The 20,574-nt window shown below is 39.3% G+C and overlaps 1 protein-coding gene across 1 annotated transcript in view; it reads right to left on the bottom strand.

Moving 5' to 3' along the window:
* Positions 1-16,810, bottom strand: part of LOC108798428 (tomoregulin-2-like) — a 268,178-nt gene extending 251,368 nt beyond the window's left edge. The window contains exons 1-2 of the mRNA XM_018570182.1: positions 16,576-16,810; positions 13,977-14,086 (exon numbers count right to left, since the gene is read on the bottom strand). Coding sequence (XP_018425684.1) covers positions 13,977-14,086; positions 16,576-16,738 — 273 coding nt within the window. The 5' untranslated portion in view covers positions 16,739-16,810. The remainder of the gene's footprint in view (positions 1-13,976; positions 14,087-16,575) is intronic.
* Positions 16,811-20,574: the final 3,764 nt, after the last annotated feature.

Here is a 20,574-nt window from a genome sequence, read left to right as displayed (position 1 = left end):
TCGGCCGAACATGCTGAGCATGTTCGGCCGACCCGAAGCCACACGAAGCAAGCCGATGTACGGCTGATTTCCCTTCACTTCAGATCGGTCATTCACTCGGCTGCCCTCGGCAGCTTCGTGAATAGACCCCTAAGTCTTTCTATAAGGACAGGACACTGAATATGCTCAGAAAAACCTCAATTCAGCCAAGTTGTCTGCTGCAACAAAACATCTAAAAAGTAAGCATTGTTTTATACATGTTTCATTATGATGTGTAAATGGGAAAACAAAAGAAACATATAAAGAGGTTTTCTCATATTTCACTGCAAAAGGGGAATACCCTTTAAGCCCTGGGGTAAACTGCTACAACCCCCTCCACCAAACACACCCCTTAGACGTATTTCTGTTGGACATGTTGGGTTACTATTACAACAACATATGAAATTCAATTTGGGAGCAGCTATATTGAATAAACTTCTCTTTACAACTACAGAGATAAATTAAGAGCTCCTAATTTTGTGCAACTTTTTGCTCTATTGTTGCAGGTTTACCAGTGCTTTACAATGTGGTAACCATTCTTGTAATACAATCACTTTAAAGGAAACATGTGCTTATAAGTACGTGGCTGCCAATGTTGACCTCTTCTGAAAACGCTAGTTCACTGACAAGAATGCAGATCAAGATTACCTACTTCACTTTGGCTAAACTTCACTTCACTTTGGCAGATTTATCACTAAAGATGAGACAGAATTTTACTCTACACAGACTCATAATCAAGAAGTGATCAGGGTCAGGTTTAATTCTGTTGCAGTGTTACTTTAGAGCATCAGAGAGAGGAATTTAAAGGAGAACTATGAGATGAGTGATTTCCACTCACCTCATAGTTCTAGCCGACCTGTGACAATGAGACTGTCACAGGTCGGCTCAGTAGATCGGGAGGTGAGCAAACACATACCAGGTTCGCTCACCTCTCGATCCTGTCACGGCTCTCTGCCGTGACAGGGGGAGGGGCTGGATTCCTCTCTCCCCGCTCCGATCTGCCAGCGCTGATTGGCGGAACGGACGGGGCGGGTACAGCTGGCTCTGCCTCTAGATAGGCAGAGCCAGCTGTCACTCACGCAGCTGGGCGGATCCCGTCATCTACGTCGGGATCCGCTCCGGCTGCGGCGTCTCAGTATACCGCGAGCTGTAGCTCGCGGTATACAGAGCTTAGGGTAACGGGAGGACGCTAGTTTGTGTCCTCCCGTTACCCTAAGGAGAACTATGGGGAAAAACACTGACCCCATAGTTCTCCTTTAAGACCGTTAATATTGGATATTTTTTTGTGCTGCACCACAACATCACATAATCATTACCTACCACAACACAATCCTTAATCCAGACCGACATATAAAAGCCAATAATAAACATATACTTAAATACGGTGGGCTGGCACCTACATCCTATGACTTCATGACAACTGAAATTTCTAATTCAGAAGCAGTAAACCTTAATTTATATCATTACATCATATTCAGTTGTTTAATCTCTTTTATTTCTATTAAAAACAAAATCATACATTTAAAGACAAAATAATAAAATACACATTTATATCATACAATTACAATACTCATCATAAGATTCTGAGAGCTTATCCCTTATAGTAACTGGACAAGCAATATATGTTAACCATCTCCATATCTATAAATTGAAGGCAAAAGCAACAAAGTGCCACCTCCTTGTGTGAAATCTTTTTTTATTTGAATAATAAAAACGTTATAAATACTCACGATTATAACATTTTAGTCACGCTTGTCAATAAGAGACCACAAGATCAGTGTCTAAAATGTTCCACTCTGCGTATAAAGAGCTGCCTCCGGTCACATCACCGTACCATCGTGCCACCGGCTGCTTTTAGGCTGGATTTACGCATTTCAGGGGCGTACCCCCTTCCTCAGAATCACAAATTTTGTCTTCTATATATTTATAAATTGGTTTATCATACCATGTTTGCAGTTCATACAAAATTGGATAAACTGGTAATTCCAGCACTAGGGATATATAACTCATCGCGTTTCACAGAATTCCGGCTTCCTCAGGACTGTAAGACCATGCCTAACGGCAGAGTAACGACCACGCATGCGCATAGGCCTTTTCACCACATTTGCCGGAAGCAGCGGCTACTGCGCATGCGCAAACGGCAGCTACTGCGCATGCGCGAACGGCAGCTACTGCGCATGCGCAAACGGCGCATGGCGCACAGGAAGTGACTTGCTCTGTCTGGGAATGATCCTATTTAAGCTGGCCCAACTCCCAGGATCTTTGCTGAGTGGTCTTTCAGCTTTGGTGTGTATTCCTGTATCTTGCCTGTTGCCTTATTATCGACCGGATTCCTTGACCTTGCCTGATTGCCGCCTGCCTCCGACTTCTGCTTGTCCCTGGATTCTCCTTTGCCTTCTCCTATTGTACCTTGCAGCCCGATTGTTGCTGACCCTGCCTTGCCCGACTCCGCTCTGCTCCAGCCGCATCAGCACCTGCTTCCTGCATCGCTGAAGACGGGCCTCAAGGACCTGCCCAGGCCCAGTGTCCTGCATCATCCGGCACCGGTGCTGCCCGTAGTTTCCCCACCTCCTGTCTCCACATTCAGGGGTGTGGAACTCGTGCTGCAAAGGAGGCCTCCCCACAACTCGGCTCCCCACCAGGTACGTGATAAGGACACTCCCTAAATGATAACATTAAAATGTCTTTATAAAACTTCAAGTAATAAAATATAACTGATGTGTAGACCTAGACAGTCGGCTTCAAAATCCCTCTGTGCTGGGTACAGGGACATAAGTATGTGGAGGGAGCATGTGGCCCATGGCCCCAACCCAAATCTGAAAATCTTACGGTCCATATATAATCTTATTTATATGGTAGAGCAGGTAGCTAAGAACAACAAATATGAGCCTAGTTATACTGAGTCCCACAGTGATCCCAGATGACGACCGTAAATTCCCCAGTAATTCCAGATCCGTTGTAATGCTTTAGAGATATTGGGGGGCCTCCTACCTGTTGTAGTCTATGACTACACTCCTGTCCAGGTCCATACAGATATATATATATATATTGTGATGTTGGGGAGGTTAGCACAAATGGCGATTAAGGACCAGTCATGAAGCCGTTTTCACAGAACAAAGGACAGTCTTTTATTAATTCCAAAGGCAGAAAAAGGAAATCCAACATAAATAGCTTTCTTCAGCGTACATATCAGCTCACCCTTCACAGGTTATCCTGTTCAGTGTCCCAGGACCTTACGGTTTGCCTCAACAGAATCTCTTCCTGGATATTCTGTGCCTTTGAGCATCTTTTGAATTCACCCACACACCTTGTGTGCCTGGCTCTCTCTGGCTCTCCAAGCCTTCCAGCCTCCAACACATACACAGCCTCCTGGCTTCAATCTGGCTTCTGGGTGGAGTCCGCCTGACTCCTGGACACAACCTGTCCCTGTTCCCAGCTGGAGCCCTGAACACACTCCGGCACCCTCCTCATGAGGGGTGCACAATCAAGTGCTGGCTGCCACTAAAGCATGGACCCAGGAATGGAGATTTTATCCCACCCAGAGCTCTAAGAAATCTCTTGCTCCAGGATCCCAACTATGATCCAGAAAACCTGGAAAGGACTTAGAAGCCAGCTCTTTCCTGGTACAAGCAATTGCTTCCTGGAGCCACTCAGCCCCTCTGGCTGAGAATCCTGGGTGACTTTTAGGCCACCTAACAGTGTGGTATTGCCACGCAATGCCACAATATATATATATATATGTGAAAAAACAATATTGTGCCGAGCTAATAATCATACATATCTAATAAATTGAAACATATATAAATGAGTCACATATATGAGCCTTCAAACAAATGAGGCATAAGAAATATCTACACACATACAAAAAAGCAATATAGGCAAAAAAAGTCCCAAGGAAAAAACAAACGCAAACAATGGTGATTGTGCAAAAAATTCCTCAGATGATTCGCAGCCAATGTGCATATAACTCTCAGGTAAGGATAATCACACAATGCAGGCAGACCTTCACCTCCACCCAGTGAGTGATGATAACAAGTGAATGCTCACCTGGGGAGGTAGACCCACAGAGCTAGGTCAAATGCACTTTTTCCCTTCTTAATGGGGGAGGGAAGCCCATGCACAGAAAAAGGCGATAAGGTCTCCTCAGATCACAGGTACCAGTATAAATCCCGGTGGAAAGAGAAAAAGGACAAGGACATAGTGCGTAACGTCCAATAAAATGCAATTTATTATATAAAAAATGCGTACTCACAATGGTGTAAACAGTACAGGCATTGGGTATTGCTTCGTCAGGGTTTTTTTATCCTTAGTGCTTGGTAGCTCATATTTCCACATTACACTTACTGGCGCTGATCACCTTTATTGTTTAGTTTTATATATATATATATAGTGACATAAGGTTAGTGGAAATCATCATCAGGGTGATATATTTCATCACGATTTCTTTCATATGTGCAAGACTAGCTGAATCCAGACCAGGTTTTCGTGTATACTTTGGGCCTGGGTAATCCAGTTCGGATTTCTTGTCTCTCCTCTGGATTGATTAATTGATTAATGATTCAGGTGAGATAAAAGGAGAAGGCTGGGGCTCTGGTTGGGACTCAGGCAACCTTCTGAGAGAGTGAGCGCTGCAATTTGTATATGTTTGTGAGTAAAAGGTTGCTGTAAATAATTTGTTTTTTTGAGGTGGCTGAGAGAAGCTCATCACCTGTTAGAAAGGAAACCTGTATGTTTAGTTAGAGCCTGGAAGGCAAGGATTCATTTTCTGTTTTATTTTGTTTTAATTTTGCAACCTTTTAAATAAAACTGACTGCAAGTCAGATTGAAAAGAACTTTGCTGCCTGGACTACCTTTTTCCCAGGGAAGGTGATCCCCATTTGAGCTATACCCCCACAATCTATCTATCTATCTATCTATCTATCTATCTATCTATCTCTTAGCATGGGTTGGAAAAAGGGGTCTTTGAAAAAGACTGTGTGAAACATATATCATGCTACAAATTTGTTATGTTTCACAGTCTTTTCCAAAGACCACTTATTTTCAACCCATGCTAATATAATTTATGACTGTAACACTTTAGCCACACAATCTGTCTCACTGCTTCTGATTAGCAGATTTGATAATTGCCCCCTGGGTGTTTCTAACCTGCTAGAAACCAGCTGAAACCCAACTTCAGAGTTTCTGTTGTAATCTTTGAGGATTTTAAGGATCAGTTACGTCACAGTACAAGCAGCTCCTGTGTAAATGTGTATGCACATGAGACAGACCTTATGTTGTAAGTGCCTTGAGAGCAGGGATTGCTATAAATGTACATTATGTAAAGAGCTATATTAGTTGTCACTGCTCTATAAATACCTGAAAAAATGGTGAATGCCATCTATTTTATTTTTTTTACAGGGAATATAAGGCCATTAATAATACTACAGTAGATAATGGTAAAACTCAACTCGCCTAAACAGAAATTCGACTTTTAAAAAAATACTTTCTGAATATGCTCAAATAAAATATGCTTGGCTGCGAATCATCTGAGGAATTTTTTGCACAATCACCATTGTTTGCGTTTGTTTTTTCCTTGGGACTTTTTTTGCCTATATTGCTTTTTTGTATGTGTGTAGATATTTCTTATGCCTCATTTGTTTGAAGGCTCATATATGTGACTCATTTATATATGTTTCAATTTATTAGATATGTATGATTATTAGCTCGGCACAATATTGTTTTTTCACATTTTACAGATATTTAGTTATATCCTTAGTGCTTGGTAGCTCATATTTCCACATTACACTTACTGGCGCTGATCACCTTTATTGTTTAGTTTTATATATATATATATAGTGACATAAGGTTAGTGGAAATCATCATCAGGGTGATATATTTCATCACGATTTCTTTCATATGTGCAAGACTAGCTGAATCCAGACCAGGTTTTCGTGTATACTTTGGGCCTGGGTAATCCAGTTCGGATTTCTTGTCTCTCCTCTGGATTGATTAATTGATTAATGATTCAGGTGAGATAAAAGGAGAAGGCTGGGGCTCTGGTTGGGACTCAGGCAACCTTCTGAGAGAGTGAGCGCTGCAATTTGTATATGTTTGTGAGTAAAAGGTTGCTGTAAATAATTTGTTTTTTTGAGGTGGCTGAGAGAAGCTCATCACCTGTTAGAAAGGAAACCTGTATGTTTAGTTAGAGCCTGGAAGGCAAGGATTCATTTTCTGTTTTATTTTGTTTTAATTTTGCAACCTTTTAAATAAAACTGACTGCAAGTCAGATTGAAAAGAACTTTGCTGCCTGGACTACCTTTTTCCCAGGGAAGGTGATCCCCATTTGAGCTATACCCCCACAATCTATCTATCTATCTATCTATCTATCTATCTATCTATCTCTTAGCATGGGTTGGAAAAAGGGGTCTTTGAAAAAGACTGTGTGAAACATATATCATGCTACAAATTTGTTATGTTTCACAGTCTTTTCCAAAGACCACTTATTTTCAACCCATGCTAATATAATTTATGACTGTAACACTTTAGCCACACAATCTGTCTCACTGCTTCTGATTAGCAGATTTGATAATTGCCCCCTGGGTGTTTCTAACCTGCTAGAAACCAGCTGAAACCCAACTTCAGAGTTTCTGTTGTAATCTTTGAGGATTTTAAGGATCAGTTACGTCACAGTACAAGCAGCTCCTGTGTAAATGTGTATGCACATGAGACAGACCTTATGTTGTAAGTGCCTTGAGAGCAGGGATTGCTATAAATGTACATTATGTAAAGAGCTATATTAGTTGTCACTGCTCTATAAATACCTGAAAAAATGGTGAATGCCATCTATTTTATTTTTTTTACAGGGAATATAAGGCCATTAATAATACTACAGTAGATAATGGTAAAACTCAACTCGCCTAAACAGAAATTCGACTTTTAAAAAAATACTTTCTGAATATGCTCAAATAAAATATGCATTTCGTCAACTCAATCAAACAGCAAACTCTTGTAGAGTTATTCACTAAAGGGTGAAGAGTTTGGAGAAGGCAGGAGAAGTGAACAATCTAGGACAACATAGCTGAACTGGAAACATTCTCCAATTCCGCTCACTTTCCAGTTCAGCTATGTTGTCCTAGATTGTTCACTTCTCCTCCTGCCTTCTCCAAACTCTTCACCCTTTTGTGAATAGCCCTGTTAGTCTCCCAAGAGGTCCTAATTTCTGCCTGCTTGATTACAGCTTGATGTCATCTGTGCTGTATTTTGTCATTTCCATTTAATTGGCTACAAAAGATGTCTGCACCAAAGCCAGAAACAAAATGGCATTACAATACCCAAACTGAATAGATTCAGTAATGTTTAACCACTAGTATAGTCCCATCACATTATATTGTAGGAAAGTATTATGCAGTATGGCATTGGAACTGTAACTATAGCTCTTTTTTGATACTTTATGGAAGGGATAAATATGAGGTTGTTTTGCATTGTTTGCAAAAGTCTCAATTGGGGAGATTTCCTCTTGTTTCCTGTCTAAGTGATTACCACCACAGGGACAGAAAGTCAGAGAAAGCTCTCAAAGAGGAGGGCAGCAATCAAAACCTAATAGTGGTTTTTAACCTTTTACCACTATATTTAATTAAAAAAAGTTTTCTCCTCACCTGCATCTTTTAGTTCTCCACAATTCACAGATATGATCAATTTGTGAGTTGTGGTGTACTGTGTTTAAATAAACTGGGGCAAGTAAGTTTTTTTTTCATGCACTGAGGTGCATTGACAGTCCATTCAAAATTAATTGGCTGCCTTAACACAGTGCACCTCAACACACAAGAATGTGTTTTCAAAATCCAGCATTATATGTTTATATGTCTGCTGTCTATCTTTAATTCAAAAATAAATACTATTGTGTGTCCCTCTGTATATTTTGGGGCTGCACTTGAGGCCCTTCATATTTACAAAGTTGACCACCACTGATCGAAACACACAGAAATAGATTTTAAACTGATTTCCACATCATTTATAAGCATGTTATAGAATAATGCTGTCAAACCTGAACCTTGAAGTACTTATAACTTTAGAGCATTTAGAATATGTATGATTGATAACTTTTAGCTAATTATTATAGTCCAAAGATACAACACCCACATAAATATTTTATCTTAGCTCTTTGAGGACCTTTGAGTTTAATTTAGTCGGTCCAGGTACTTAAGGCACAATTATTTTATTGCAATGTTTTCTGGATTATATCATTGTTAATTTACTGTGGTGCATTTATGGGGTGTCAACACGCCTGTCATACTCCATTCAATAATTTTAACAATCACACCACATTTTTTGAAAATGGGTATAATGCACATTTTTGATGCATTTTCAAGAGCTGCTTTCAATAGCCATTAACTGAAAATGCAAATCAATAAAGAAAAAATGCAGCAAGCAGGACTAAATGCAATAATTCGTTTTTTTTTGGGGGGTGTAATCCTTGCTCCAGTTCTTCTATAAATAAATAAAAAACATATATTCAACATATCTGCATTGCTAGCAAGGATTATATTGTTTCTTTAAATGTAGAAATAATATACACACTCATCGACACACACATGAATTAGGTATTCTAAATTTTGGTGGCATTGAAAATGTTAAACTCTGAATGCCTATCCTTACATTCCTATGGAGGCATATAAGGACAAATGAGGGATTTAAAATATAGAGCAAGGCTTAACTATGCTGCATTCAACTGAACAGAACTTACAAACATCCTACCAGATGTGGAAAGAAAGGTAAATAATGCATACTGGACAGCACATGACCAACATAAAACTATTACATTGAGGTTTAACCTGATATGACTTTATTTTTCACATCTGCAGTCAAATAATTAATTTGTTAAAAAGAGACATATAGTCCTCCATTTCAACCTTAAAGAGAAAAAGAAAAAAAATCTTAAACTCTAATAGGTCCAGAAGAAGGTAAAATACTTTGCAGTACAATTTGCTCTAACAGGAATAAAATTCCTTCCTTGACCGCAAGTGACAACTGGATTAATCCCTGGATCAACAATGTACTATGTATTTTTCAAATTGTAACTAATCAATTTTTTAAACAATCTACTTTACCTGCTAAAACCAATTCCTGCGGATGACTATTCAACTGCACTTACAGTAATAGGCTTTTTTTTATTTCCAGTTGCATGGGGTGCCCTTGGTTTTTCTTTTTTTTTTCTTTTTTCACAGCGGTAAAGTGAACAGATGTCCATTAAGTTTATTATATGGTCCTCTTTTCAAGGGTATATAAATTCAGTAAAATTAGTCTTTCCCTGTAACTGCACTTCTGTATGCGTCTTACTAATTTAGTTGCCTTTGTGTGCACTTCCTTTCAGTTCTAGGACAACCTTTTATTGAAGCAAAACTGAACTGTATATTGAAGATGAGGACATGTTAATGCTTTGTTTATTGGTAAACGTATGAGTATTCTGTAAACACAGAAACGGTTTTAGCCTCAAACCCACATCATTTATAAACACGTTAAAGAATAATGGTATCAAAACTGAACTTATAGGTTTAGTCCATTCAGAGTATGAATGATTAATCACAACTCTCGAGACGTGGTCTTTAAGCCAGATTTTTTATCTAATTACATATTATAGTGTACATTACAAGCTAACCATGTGAAACTTGTACAAAATTTTAAATATACAACATCCACAGAAATTATTTAGCTTAGTTTTTTGAGGTATCATTTTTACAGTACATGTCCTTAAAGAAAACCAGAGCTTTGCCTAGGCAAGATAAAATCAGATTTGCGTTAATGCTTCCCTCCCTAGCAGCACTTACTCATCTACATTTCATTGCTCCCTCACTACTCCCCATCTTCAGTGGTGAACATATCTGGTACTTTCCTTCCTCTTATGTTACAATGCTTGTGCTTGATTATTGGCTCAGTGCTGTCACATAAGAGTGGGGAGACAGGACTCTATTGCTGAATAGGGCAGAGCTGCTACATGTTTAAAAGATATTTCTCAGTACTGGCACTGGAGCATGACAAAGAGGCTGTGTTCACCTGCCTCAAGAAAACACATAAACAGGATATGGCAGACTTACAAGAAGGCCTGGAGGGCCTTCACCAATGCCTTGAAGACAATGAATCTACCTAATCTGCAGTATCAAGATGGTCAACTGTCTCCAGGACATGTGGCAAGCAAAATAGCCCTATATCCAAGGCCTCTGGGCCCAGATGAATGATCTTAAAGACTGGCACCACTGGAATACTGTCTGGCTAAAGGGCATTTTAGCGGCCACAGAGACATCGTCATTGGAATTTTCAATACCCTATTAGGTCGGGAAGCCATGGAACAGATTAAACTCTACAGGAAGTTTCTGCAATTACCAAGCCCTGCGACATGCTCTGCCAAGTACATTTGTACATTGAAGAAATACTGGCGAAGGCAAGGGAGAAGGGGACCCTGGAATTTAAAGATGCTTATGTGATGTTTTACCCAGATGTATCCCACCGGACCCCAGCCTGATGCCGATCTCTCTGCCCATTGACAAAGTATTTTTAGACTTTGTTGTGACCCATGTAACTGTATTAGGAATCTGACCACTTCCTGGAAGTGTCAATTCCTGTCAGTGCAGTCCCTTTTTCCATGTAGGAAGACAGCAGGAGCCTGCGCACCTACCTGTTAGCAAACATTAGGATTATAGGCAAGAGCAGCAATTTATTATCTGTGTACCCATAAAGTAAAATAATCAAAAGTATCAGCTGGAGCAGAGGACAACAATGTAAACCAACCAGGAATAGATAGTAATATGTACAGAGTGGAGGAGATGTCAATGTGTGCAGGAGATGTCATAGTGCTGGCATTATTCAGTATTCTACTGTGTGTGAACTCCTACTATCAGCCTCTCTGCCCTGTCAGCAAATAGAGGCTGTTCAGTGAATCTCAAACATAAATAAATAATATCAGGGAATACTACAGAGTGCCATTTGAGTGACAGCTCTGGCAGCCCGCCTGGGGCTGCTTATATCACATGCAAGATGGCGGCGCTCAGCAGCTGTCTCAGGTCTGTTCCATATAATATCAAGAACAGACTTACACTGGAGACTATATTAGTATATTATATAAATATTAGTTATCTGCTGGGCATTTATGGCTATATAGCCTCAGTTTGATTTTTTTTTTTAAATCTAGTCCAACACACATACACATTAAACATTTACAAGAGACTATGGATTCCCGGAGGAATAAACGTTGATGGTATTGTAATACTAGGATTACCTCCATATGCATAGTACACATAATGCACCTGGTTGTTTACACGTGGTATAGGCAGTTGCCTGTATTTTGGGAATTTATGGATGGACATTAAATGTGAGCAATTTACAGCAAAGTACCAATTTGAGAATATTGGTTATACAGGTTCTTGGTATAAAGACATCATACTATATTTTATTATTCCCAACATGCCCAGCATCCTTTATTTTAAATGATTTTAAATGTCTGTTATCTTGTCTCTGCTGATAACTATGAGAGTAATGTTTAGATTGTTTCTATATAGGATGTCGAAGAATGTTTTGCCTAGATGCAGATATCTCAATTTAAGGACCATTATTATTATTAATGAACCTTATCGTCAATAATCATAGGGAATTTTAATGAACAAGACAAAGTCATTTTGCATACAATCTTATGGGAAGATTATTTGTTGAAAATAATAGTATGGGGACAGGGTTCCTTTCATGTGCACTGCATTGTAAAGACCTTATCTGGTCCACTACAACCTGAACCTTGACATAAAATTGTTCCATCTGTCTTTCTGTTCACAGAATCTCCCAAAACCTGTTTATGTGTCATATATTGCAATATCCATGACTACCAGCATCTTAGCTATTGGAGGAACTAGCAATATTGCTGTGTGGTTGTAACTTCATTTACACCAGAAGCCACTTAAAAATGAAAGCTCGTTGAAATGGTCGGAAAGCTTTATTTATAACATGTGAAGCCCTTTTCCGCTCCCCTTCTAATTAGCAGCACAGGGTGGTTGGCCACAGAAAAATATGCTTTTAAGATCAGAAAGAGCTAGTAGAAAAATATGAATTAAAAGGAGCTTTTTTTTTGTGTATGAGAGAAAGGAAAAAATAAATAAATAATACAGAGTAAAAAAAGTGATAGGTTGTTCCATGCAAACACCAGAAGCAACAACATATTCTGTTGTTCTATTTCTACTAATACCAGACAGCTTCAACAGCAAGCTCAACAGAATGCTCATCGAATAAGCAAACATAATTACAATATATCTTTATTTATGTGACAAAGAATACAGACTGCCCTATTAATACATCCTGATCTATTTCTTGGGCGGCCTGTGTTCCAGAAGACAGGTCATGTGGCCACTATTAGCAAATAATTAAAAGCAATGCACAGAAAGAATACAGATCTGTGACTGTACTGAAGTGATTAGAGGCCCTGGCTCTAAGCAGTACAACAACAACAAAAATAATGTATGCATCTTAAGCCTGATTACAATATAAGGTTCCCAAGTGGCTACATACCTCCTGCAGCACATTTATAACTCCATCCCTCACCTCTGCCTCCTCATGTTCTCTGAATGGTTTGTTTGGCCATGGTTTGCTTAAATGCTTGCCTGCACAATATCCTGGCAGAATTTGAACTGCAAAGCATAGCCACCTTACAGCACACTATACACACTATACAAAATAATACCACTGGCGTTCAGTACCCCATATATAGGAAGGGTATTATTTAAAAACCACAAAGTCTCATTTAGTTATCACAGTACTTTACCACCACCTGTTGCTCATGGACAAGCTGAGGTATCAACTATAAAACATTAATGCACATCAATGGCCTTGTAAAGCATGTAAAACCTCTTTATTATAAAAATGGTAAAAGCATTGACAATTATATATTGAAACAAGGTGCATTTTATATAATGTTCAAAGGTCCAATCCATACAGTTTTGGACTTTATTCGAATTGTGGACACTCCATAAATTTAAACAATATAAGGATCCACCAACTGCTACATACCTCCTGCAGCACATACATAACTACCTCATCTCTGCATAAACAGCATAGTCACCATAGCTACAGAGTGCGCCTTGCCTTGGAATGACTCATTTCCGGGGGGGGTACCACTTAATCAGAATTAAACTAACCTCTAAAATAAAACACTTTAAAAATCGATGTTGGCTCATTAGTAACAACTTAACGCTCACCTAACCTCAGTGATAAACTAAGCCTAAATATGGCTCCTTGCCTGAAAAAGGTTCTTGTACTGAAAATTTGGGAAGTTGTCTCTGACATTATTCATGTACTGATACTCTTGTTATGAGTTGGTTTGTTTATGGCATCTGCCTCTGATAATCTCTTGGTTTGAGCTGTGCTTGTCTTATGATGGTTGCTTTTATTCAATTGCCATTGCTAACAATTAACCCTGAACTTTGGCTTCTGCTCTATGTCTGCCACCTGCCCTCATCGCCTGCTGGATTCTTGTTCTGTGCTTGTCTGCCACCTGCCTTAACTTCTTGACTGAATCTGACCACGACTCTGCCTCACGATTTGACACCAGCCAGGCAGTCCTACAGGCAGCCCAAAAACCAACACAGACAATCCTGAAGCCAACACAGACAGTTCTGAAGACAACTATATCCCCACCAAAAGGGAATATGCTGAAGATAAGACAGTGAAGTCTGAACTTTGGTGAAAGCCTTTGGCTGCCAACTGGTGGCACAGAAGATCCACTTTATTGGTGACATAGAAAGTAGATTGTTACATTCTCTGCATCTTCCCTGGAATGACTATGTGTTTTGACACCACAAGTTGATCACATTTTCCATAAGTTCTAGTTTTGCCTTCAACTATTTAACCTGTAAATATATAAATTGCTAAGAGAAAGCCTGTGAAAGTGGATATCCTTTTTACGCCAGCATTAGTCTATTTGAAAAATGAGATACCAAACTCTTTACCTTGAACTGACAATCACATGTCACACTGTCTCCAATTCTTAAACACTCTCCGTCAAATTTACAGGTATTTGTGTCACATAGAAAAAGATCATTTTCTCTGTCATCAAAACCTGAAATGTAAAGAGAAGAAAAGTCAGTAAAAATTAATGAACTGCAATCAACAAAGTTATTAGAAAACTATATATTAGAATAGGTGATTCATCCAATCTTTTATTAGCCAACATTCGTTCTTAACTCTAACTCCATAAAGCCTGGATTATTGCATAAATTAGACACACGCTATGTGTTCACTGCTGAAATAGAAGGAACACAGGCTGGTGCATGAAGTGGGATCAGTTTTTTTAAATGTATTTAATCAATGACATACAAGGACCCTTACATTAAAGCGCAATAATAATAAAGAACAGTGGTGTTTATTTTATTAGTGCCTAATTTGATTGCAAATCGATCACCTCTAAAAGCTTAAACTGCAAGTAAAAAGGGTGCCCCCATTAGACTTGAAATAAGGCAGCATTCTCGATGGGCTTTTCTTTTTTCTATGGACAGTATAAGACATCTGGGTGGGGGATGGGGTGTTTAGAAATATCAGAGTTCAGCTTGAAAGATACAATATTAAACAGAACATACCCGTATACATTAGACTTCAGATCCATTAAGATTTAACTGTATTGATTCTTTCATTACATTCCTCTGTTAGAAACCACATCATCGTATTAAAAATGAAAGAAGAGTCAGCAGACAATAGCAGAGTCCTTAACATATTTATACTGTAGCTGATCTGCCCTTTCTGGGTAGAAGGATAGGTTTTAACCAAATCAAAAATATTACAGATCTGTATACGGAAGGTGCAGTTGTGTGTGAGGTAGTATACAGTACCGCAGAGAGAACACATTGTTCTTATGGAATACAATTTAGGAATATCTTACAAAGCTAATAACCCATAACAAATCTATCACTGCCTTCATAAAGGATACTGTTAGTTCAATACAGACATCAGTAGCTTATTATTGACAAAGACAGTAAAAGGGTACGGTTCTAAAAGCTTAAAAAAGACATGATCACCCAATTATCTTATTAAATAGGTTTCAGCCACAGAGATGATTTACAGGTGCAGTAACTCCAGGGCTCATCCTTCCTTATTTAATTAGCATATTTCACAACTTGGCAGTCAATACAACACCAGTCATGACCTAATGCTGAAATTTAGATAAGGTTACCACAGCTAAATTGATGCGACAAAGCAGTATTTTGTATTTTTGTCCTGAATGTGACCTTTTTTTTTTTGTTGCGTGGGGGTATCATCTGCATAGCCAATTAACTCCCCAGTGACTGTAGCCATCTCATGGCCCACAAATCATGATACATAATTTCCATTCATTCGTTCATTCATTTGTAGTTAAAGAGAGCAAGCAATTTGTCACTGCTAATACTGCAAAACCACTAGTTACTATAAGGATTTATATTTCAACAAATATAACTACATATAATGAAGTTAATGCCAAAATCATATTCAAAAGGCGCAATGTTACTGCTTCAGATTTGTAACCTTAAAAAAAAAAAAAAGAAGCAAGTTTAAACATTGCATGAGACAATATGTTTGTACATATGGAGTGCTGCAGTTTGACATCCCTTGATATTTTTGCAGCCAAAATAAGATCTGACACATGATCAACTAATGTTTCTACTGTTCGCATGCTTTCTTCTGTATGAATATAGATTGGTCTAGGTCCATTTAACAATATGTATACTTTATGAATCATTGATTAGGCTAAACACGAAATGAAAGTTTTCCTTGAAGCATTACCACGTTCAGAAAGAAAACCACACTGAAATAGATAATGTTCTACCAGTCCTGTGCATAAACCACCAATATCTACTTTAGCAAATAAAGCCCTTGTGAACAATTTATCTATAGAATGCCACACATCTTACATTCCAAACATAATACAAAGCAATATTAGTAAACAAGGGGAAAAAAGGCAGAGTTGTGTTTTTCTTACAGGGTGTATTGAAGATTTTGACAGGCAGCTGCAAGTTGGTAGGAACAGGTAATAAAACTTTACAGTCCATATATTTATGTGTGTCAGGGGATCCTTATTTTTTACTACCATGGGAAAACCCTATGCACCTTACACTATATTAGTAAGGTGTGTTGTAACATATAGGAATTGCAGTGAAGAATTGTATGTATATGTATATATACACATAGAGAGAGAGAGTGAGAAAGATAGAGAGAGAGAGAGAGAGAGAGGTTATATCAATAGATATACTATATACATATATTGTATAGATAGATTAGATAAATAGATAGATATATAGACAGATTATACTATATATATATATATATAAATAAATTTTTGTTTCGCTATAAATGGAACATACGTCCATCCTATCATCCATCTAGCTAATTGTAAGCAATCCACTTTTCTGCTCATCAAGTTAACTCAATCTAAGGATCCCAATGGCAGCAATGATGTGCAGTGGTGACAGTACCATAGGAAGCAGAGAAGAAGAGATCATTACATTTCATTTTATCCAAAATGACACAGGCTTAGCAAGCCTGCATATGTGTCAGTGTCTGCAGTGTAAGATCACTTACCAGAACAGTTCCAGCCTGTAGGGGTTTGGCAATCACTTAAGGAGGTAGGAAAAGCTGCAAGTTTCCCTGGTCGAGCTATTATTAGTAAAAGAGACGGTAAGAGCAATGAGCAGAGGCAATCACAAAGTGTCCAGCACGGTCTGTGAGACTCTCCAACCACCATGTCTATAGAGGCAGGGACTCCGAAATGGGAAGAGATGAGCAGGGTCTTAGCATGACGGGATCCCCAGCAACAATCCCTCTCTCCCAGTAAGTGCAATAGAAGAATTCCAGACGGCTGCCTGAGACAGAGCGGAGGAAGCAGGACTGGGAGAGATGGCAGAGCAGCACCGACAGCGCTGGGAGGGGAGACACAGAGAGGGAGAGAGAGAGAGAGGACAGCAGTGAGGGGCGGAGAGATCCGCACTGAGGAGCAGCACACACACTCACACACATATATACAAGAAGAACCTCTTGCCTTTCTATTTGCTGACAAAATCACAAGCAGAGAAAGCAAGGCATCCTTTGTATCATTAACAATATGCAATGTATCAATTGGATCAATAACAATAGGTACTAATATTAGATTTGTAGAGTTCATCAGAAACAGATGTTCCATGAGAAACTAGGCAAGGTGTAAATGAGCTGATCAATGAATTCCTGTGCCCACATAGGGGGTCTGAAGATGAGGGTTCTCTCATCTTGTGCCTGGCATGGAGGTAGACACATTGGCATCAGGATTTGGCCAAGGATTCATATGGTGTAACAGAGATCAGAATTACTCAGAGTTGGTTCCATTGATAGATATTGAGAAACTCCTGGCTGGAGTGCAGTGGTGGCAACTCTGGCCCTCCAGCTGTGCTTTAACTACAAAATCCCAATATGCCCCTGTCTCTGGGAGTCATGCCTGTAACTGTCAGTCTTGCAGTGCCTTGTGGGACTTGTAGTTCCACAACAGCTGGAGGGCCGGAGTTGCCAACCCCTACTGTAGGGTCTCACTGAAAGTCGACTTTAGCCAGTAAGTGGCAGACAGGAGCCTGAGGTAAGGCAAGGTTCGGCAGATTTACAGGAAAATCCATGATTGGGATCCAAAGTTTGCACCACCTCTGGAATGCTCTGACAATGCAAAGCCACCTGGTGAAGGCTGGGACTTTTAGTTCTGTACCTGCCATGTGCTGTTATTTTGGAATAGTGGGAATTGTAGTCCTATACCTGCCATGTGCTGTTATTTTGGAATACTGGGAATTGTCATTCTCTACCTGCCATGTGCTGTTATTTTGGAATACTGGAAATTGTAGTCCTATACCTGCCATGTGCTGTTATTTTGGAATACTGGCAATTGTCATTCTCTACCTGGCATGTGCTGTTATTTTGGAATACTGGGAATTGTAGTTCTATACCTGCCATGTGCTGTTTTTTTGGAATACTGGGAATTGTCGTACTATACCTGCTGTGTTGTTGTATTGAAATACTGGGAATTGTAGTTCTATACCTGGCATGTGCTGTTATTTTGGAATACTGGGAATTGTAGTTCTATACCTGGCATGTGCTGTTATTTTGGAATACTGGGAATTGTCGTACTATACCTGCTGTGTTGTTGTATTGAAATACTGGGAATTGTAGTTCTATACCTGGCATGTGCTGTTATTTTGGAATACTGAGAATTGTAGTTCTATACCTGGCATGTGCTGTTATTTTGGAATACTGAGAATTGTAGTTCTATACCTGCCATGTGCTGTTATTTTGGAATACTGGGAATTGTAGTTCTATACCTGGAATGTGCTGTTATTTTGGAATACTGGGAATTGTAGTTCTATACCTGCTGTGTGTTGTTATATTGGAATACTGTGAATTGTAGTTGTATACCTGCTCTGTGTTGTTATATTGGAATACTAGAGCTTGTAGTTGTATACCTGCTGTGTGCTGCAATCAGAGCGCTGGGGCTTATAGTTGTATTACTTCTGCGAGCTGCTATTTTGAATGCTTGGATTGGTAGTTCTTTACAAGCTTTGTCGCTATTTAAAGTCCTGGCACTAGACAAAAAACACTTGCAGTGGGGCAACCCTGCACTGCCAGAGTTAAATGCATGTTAAGTCTAGGGGTGCAGAGATAAGGAGTAATACATAGCTTACTCCACTCCAGCAAACTCCCCCCATCCATGCAACCAGTCCGCCATAGCCTCCTGTCTATGGTACTCCCACCTTTTTTTTTTTTTAGGCGTTTGGGTTTGGATTTCTTTAAGAAGGATAGAGCAGGGGATCCATATTGAAGGCTATTTGAACTGGGAACACAACATATAGGCATTGTGAATACTGGGATTTCTCCTGACTCAATATAGATAAAATTAATGCTGGTATGCTAGCTTATATCCTATTTATAAACAAGTTTTTTATAAGTCATATTTATGCTGCAATAGTATTGTCTCCCCACTATCAAGATTAGGATTAAAGGTCGGGTGGATATTATCTATTTTGGGTATTTTTACCAGGTAATATCTGGGATTGATATTTTTCTATGTGCTTTTAGGACCGTGTTTCTTCTATTTCTTATATCCTATGCACATGTTGTGATGTTATATGGGAAGTTCCTGTTAGTTTTATCATTTGCATAAGCGGATTTACTAGGTAATATCTGGAACGAATGTCTCTTTACATGTCTACACAATCATTTTTCTGTTTGTACGTGCATATTGAGATGGGATATAGAAGATTTTATGTATGTGTCTTTTATATGCAGATTAAATGGTTAATAGTTGTCCCGCCCCCTTTGGGGGTGAGGAACTAAGGTATTTAAGGTATGTCATTTTGATGTTTCCTTGCTACGACTAAGGCCCAGTGTGGGGGCCGAAACATGTAAGCATTTGTTTGTTTGCTGCTGTTATGCCTTTTAACAAATACAGTACTGGATGGATGGATCCCCTTGCGAGAGCCGTCTTTTTACCTAGTGGTCACTCACCTTATAGATACCAAATACAGGGTTATTAGCCCTACATTGTATGTGATGATGCCAATGGACCACCCACAGCCTGAAGCACCAGGTAGAAGAGGAGAGTTCCACAACTTCAAGGAGCAAGAGGTAAGGTAAGAAATAGCTCCTCTTCCTGTACCCCCTTAACCGGACGAGCATTTAACCCTTGCACTGTGACAGGGCAACACTGCAAGAGTTTTTTTGTCCTGTATCTGGAGTTGAACCTTAAGTGCTGAGACTTGTTGTTCTGTACTTGCTATTTACTGCTATTGGAAATCTGGGACTTTTAGTTCTATACTTACTGTATTCTCCTATTTGAATGCCAGGACTTGTAGTTATATACTTGATATGTGCTGCTATTTGGAACGCTGAGACCTGTAGGTTTATTCTAACAGGATTTTATATGCAGAGCCCTGTATTTTCTGTTTTCTTGCATTGTGAACCAATGAATACCTCATGGTGCAGTAGAAATTGTTGCATCCTGTGATTGCACAGGACATTTTTCTAGTACTTCTCTCTGGGCTCCTAGTTAGTCACAAAGTGGTTGGCAGCAATAGGATGAGCCCATGTGAGATGGCAGATCACAGCGCGCACACTGTGAACACAAAAGAACATTCAGAATACCAAAACTGGATTGTGTTTAGCCTTCAAGAGAAGACTAGAAAATTAGGTCTGGGGTACAGGGAACAACAGCAAGTTATAAGAATGCTAGATAATGCTAGCCAGCAAGAAGGGTTAGACACTGACAATACCCTCGCACTGACAAGAGAAAATGGACCAGAACTCCATATATTCACTAGTAAGAACCAGTGGGTTATATGGCTTGAGAATGAGATGGCCATTCTGGAGAAGGATGCTATGACAGAGAGGAATATTGTAGTGATTGAAAAGTAGGAGTTGGAAGCTGCAAGGTACAGCGCATTTTGTCCTGAAGAGAGACTTCCCAAAAAGGTCTTTAAACCCTTCAACAAAAGTATGGGGGGTGTTGATGGGTTCTTTTGAGCATCATTGTGAAATGTTGGCGGTTCCTCACATTGGAACTGCCATTTAGTG

Source organism: Nanorana parkeri, unplaced genomic scaffold (assembly GCF_000935625.1).
Source record: "Nanorana parkeri isolate BGI_ZX_2015 unplaced genomic scaffold, ASM93562v1 scaffold1471, whole genome shotgun sequence".
NCBI classification, from domain to species: domain Eukaryota; kingdom Metazoa; phylum Chordata; class Amphibia; order Anura; family Dicroglossidae; genus Nanorana; species Nanorana parkeri.
This window is presented reverse-complemented; position numbering and strand designations above follow the sequence as displayed.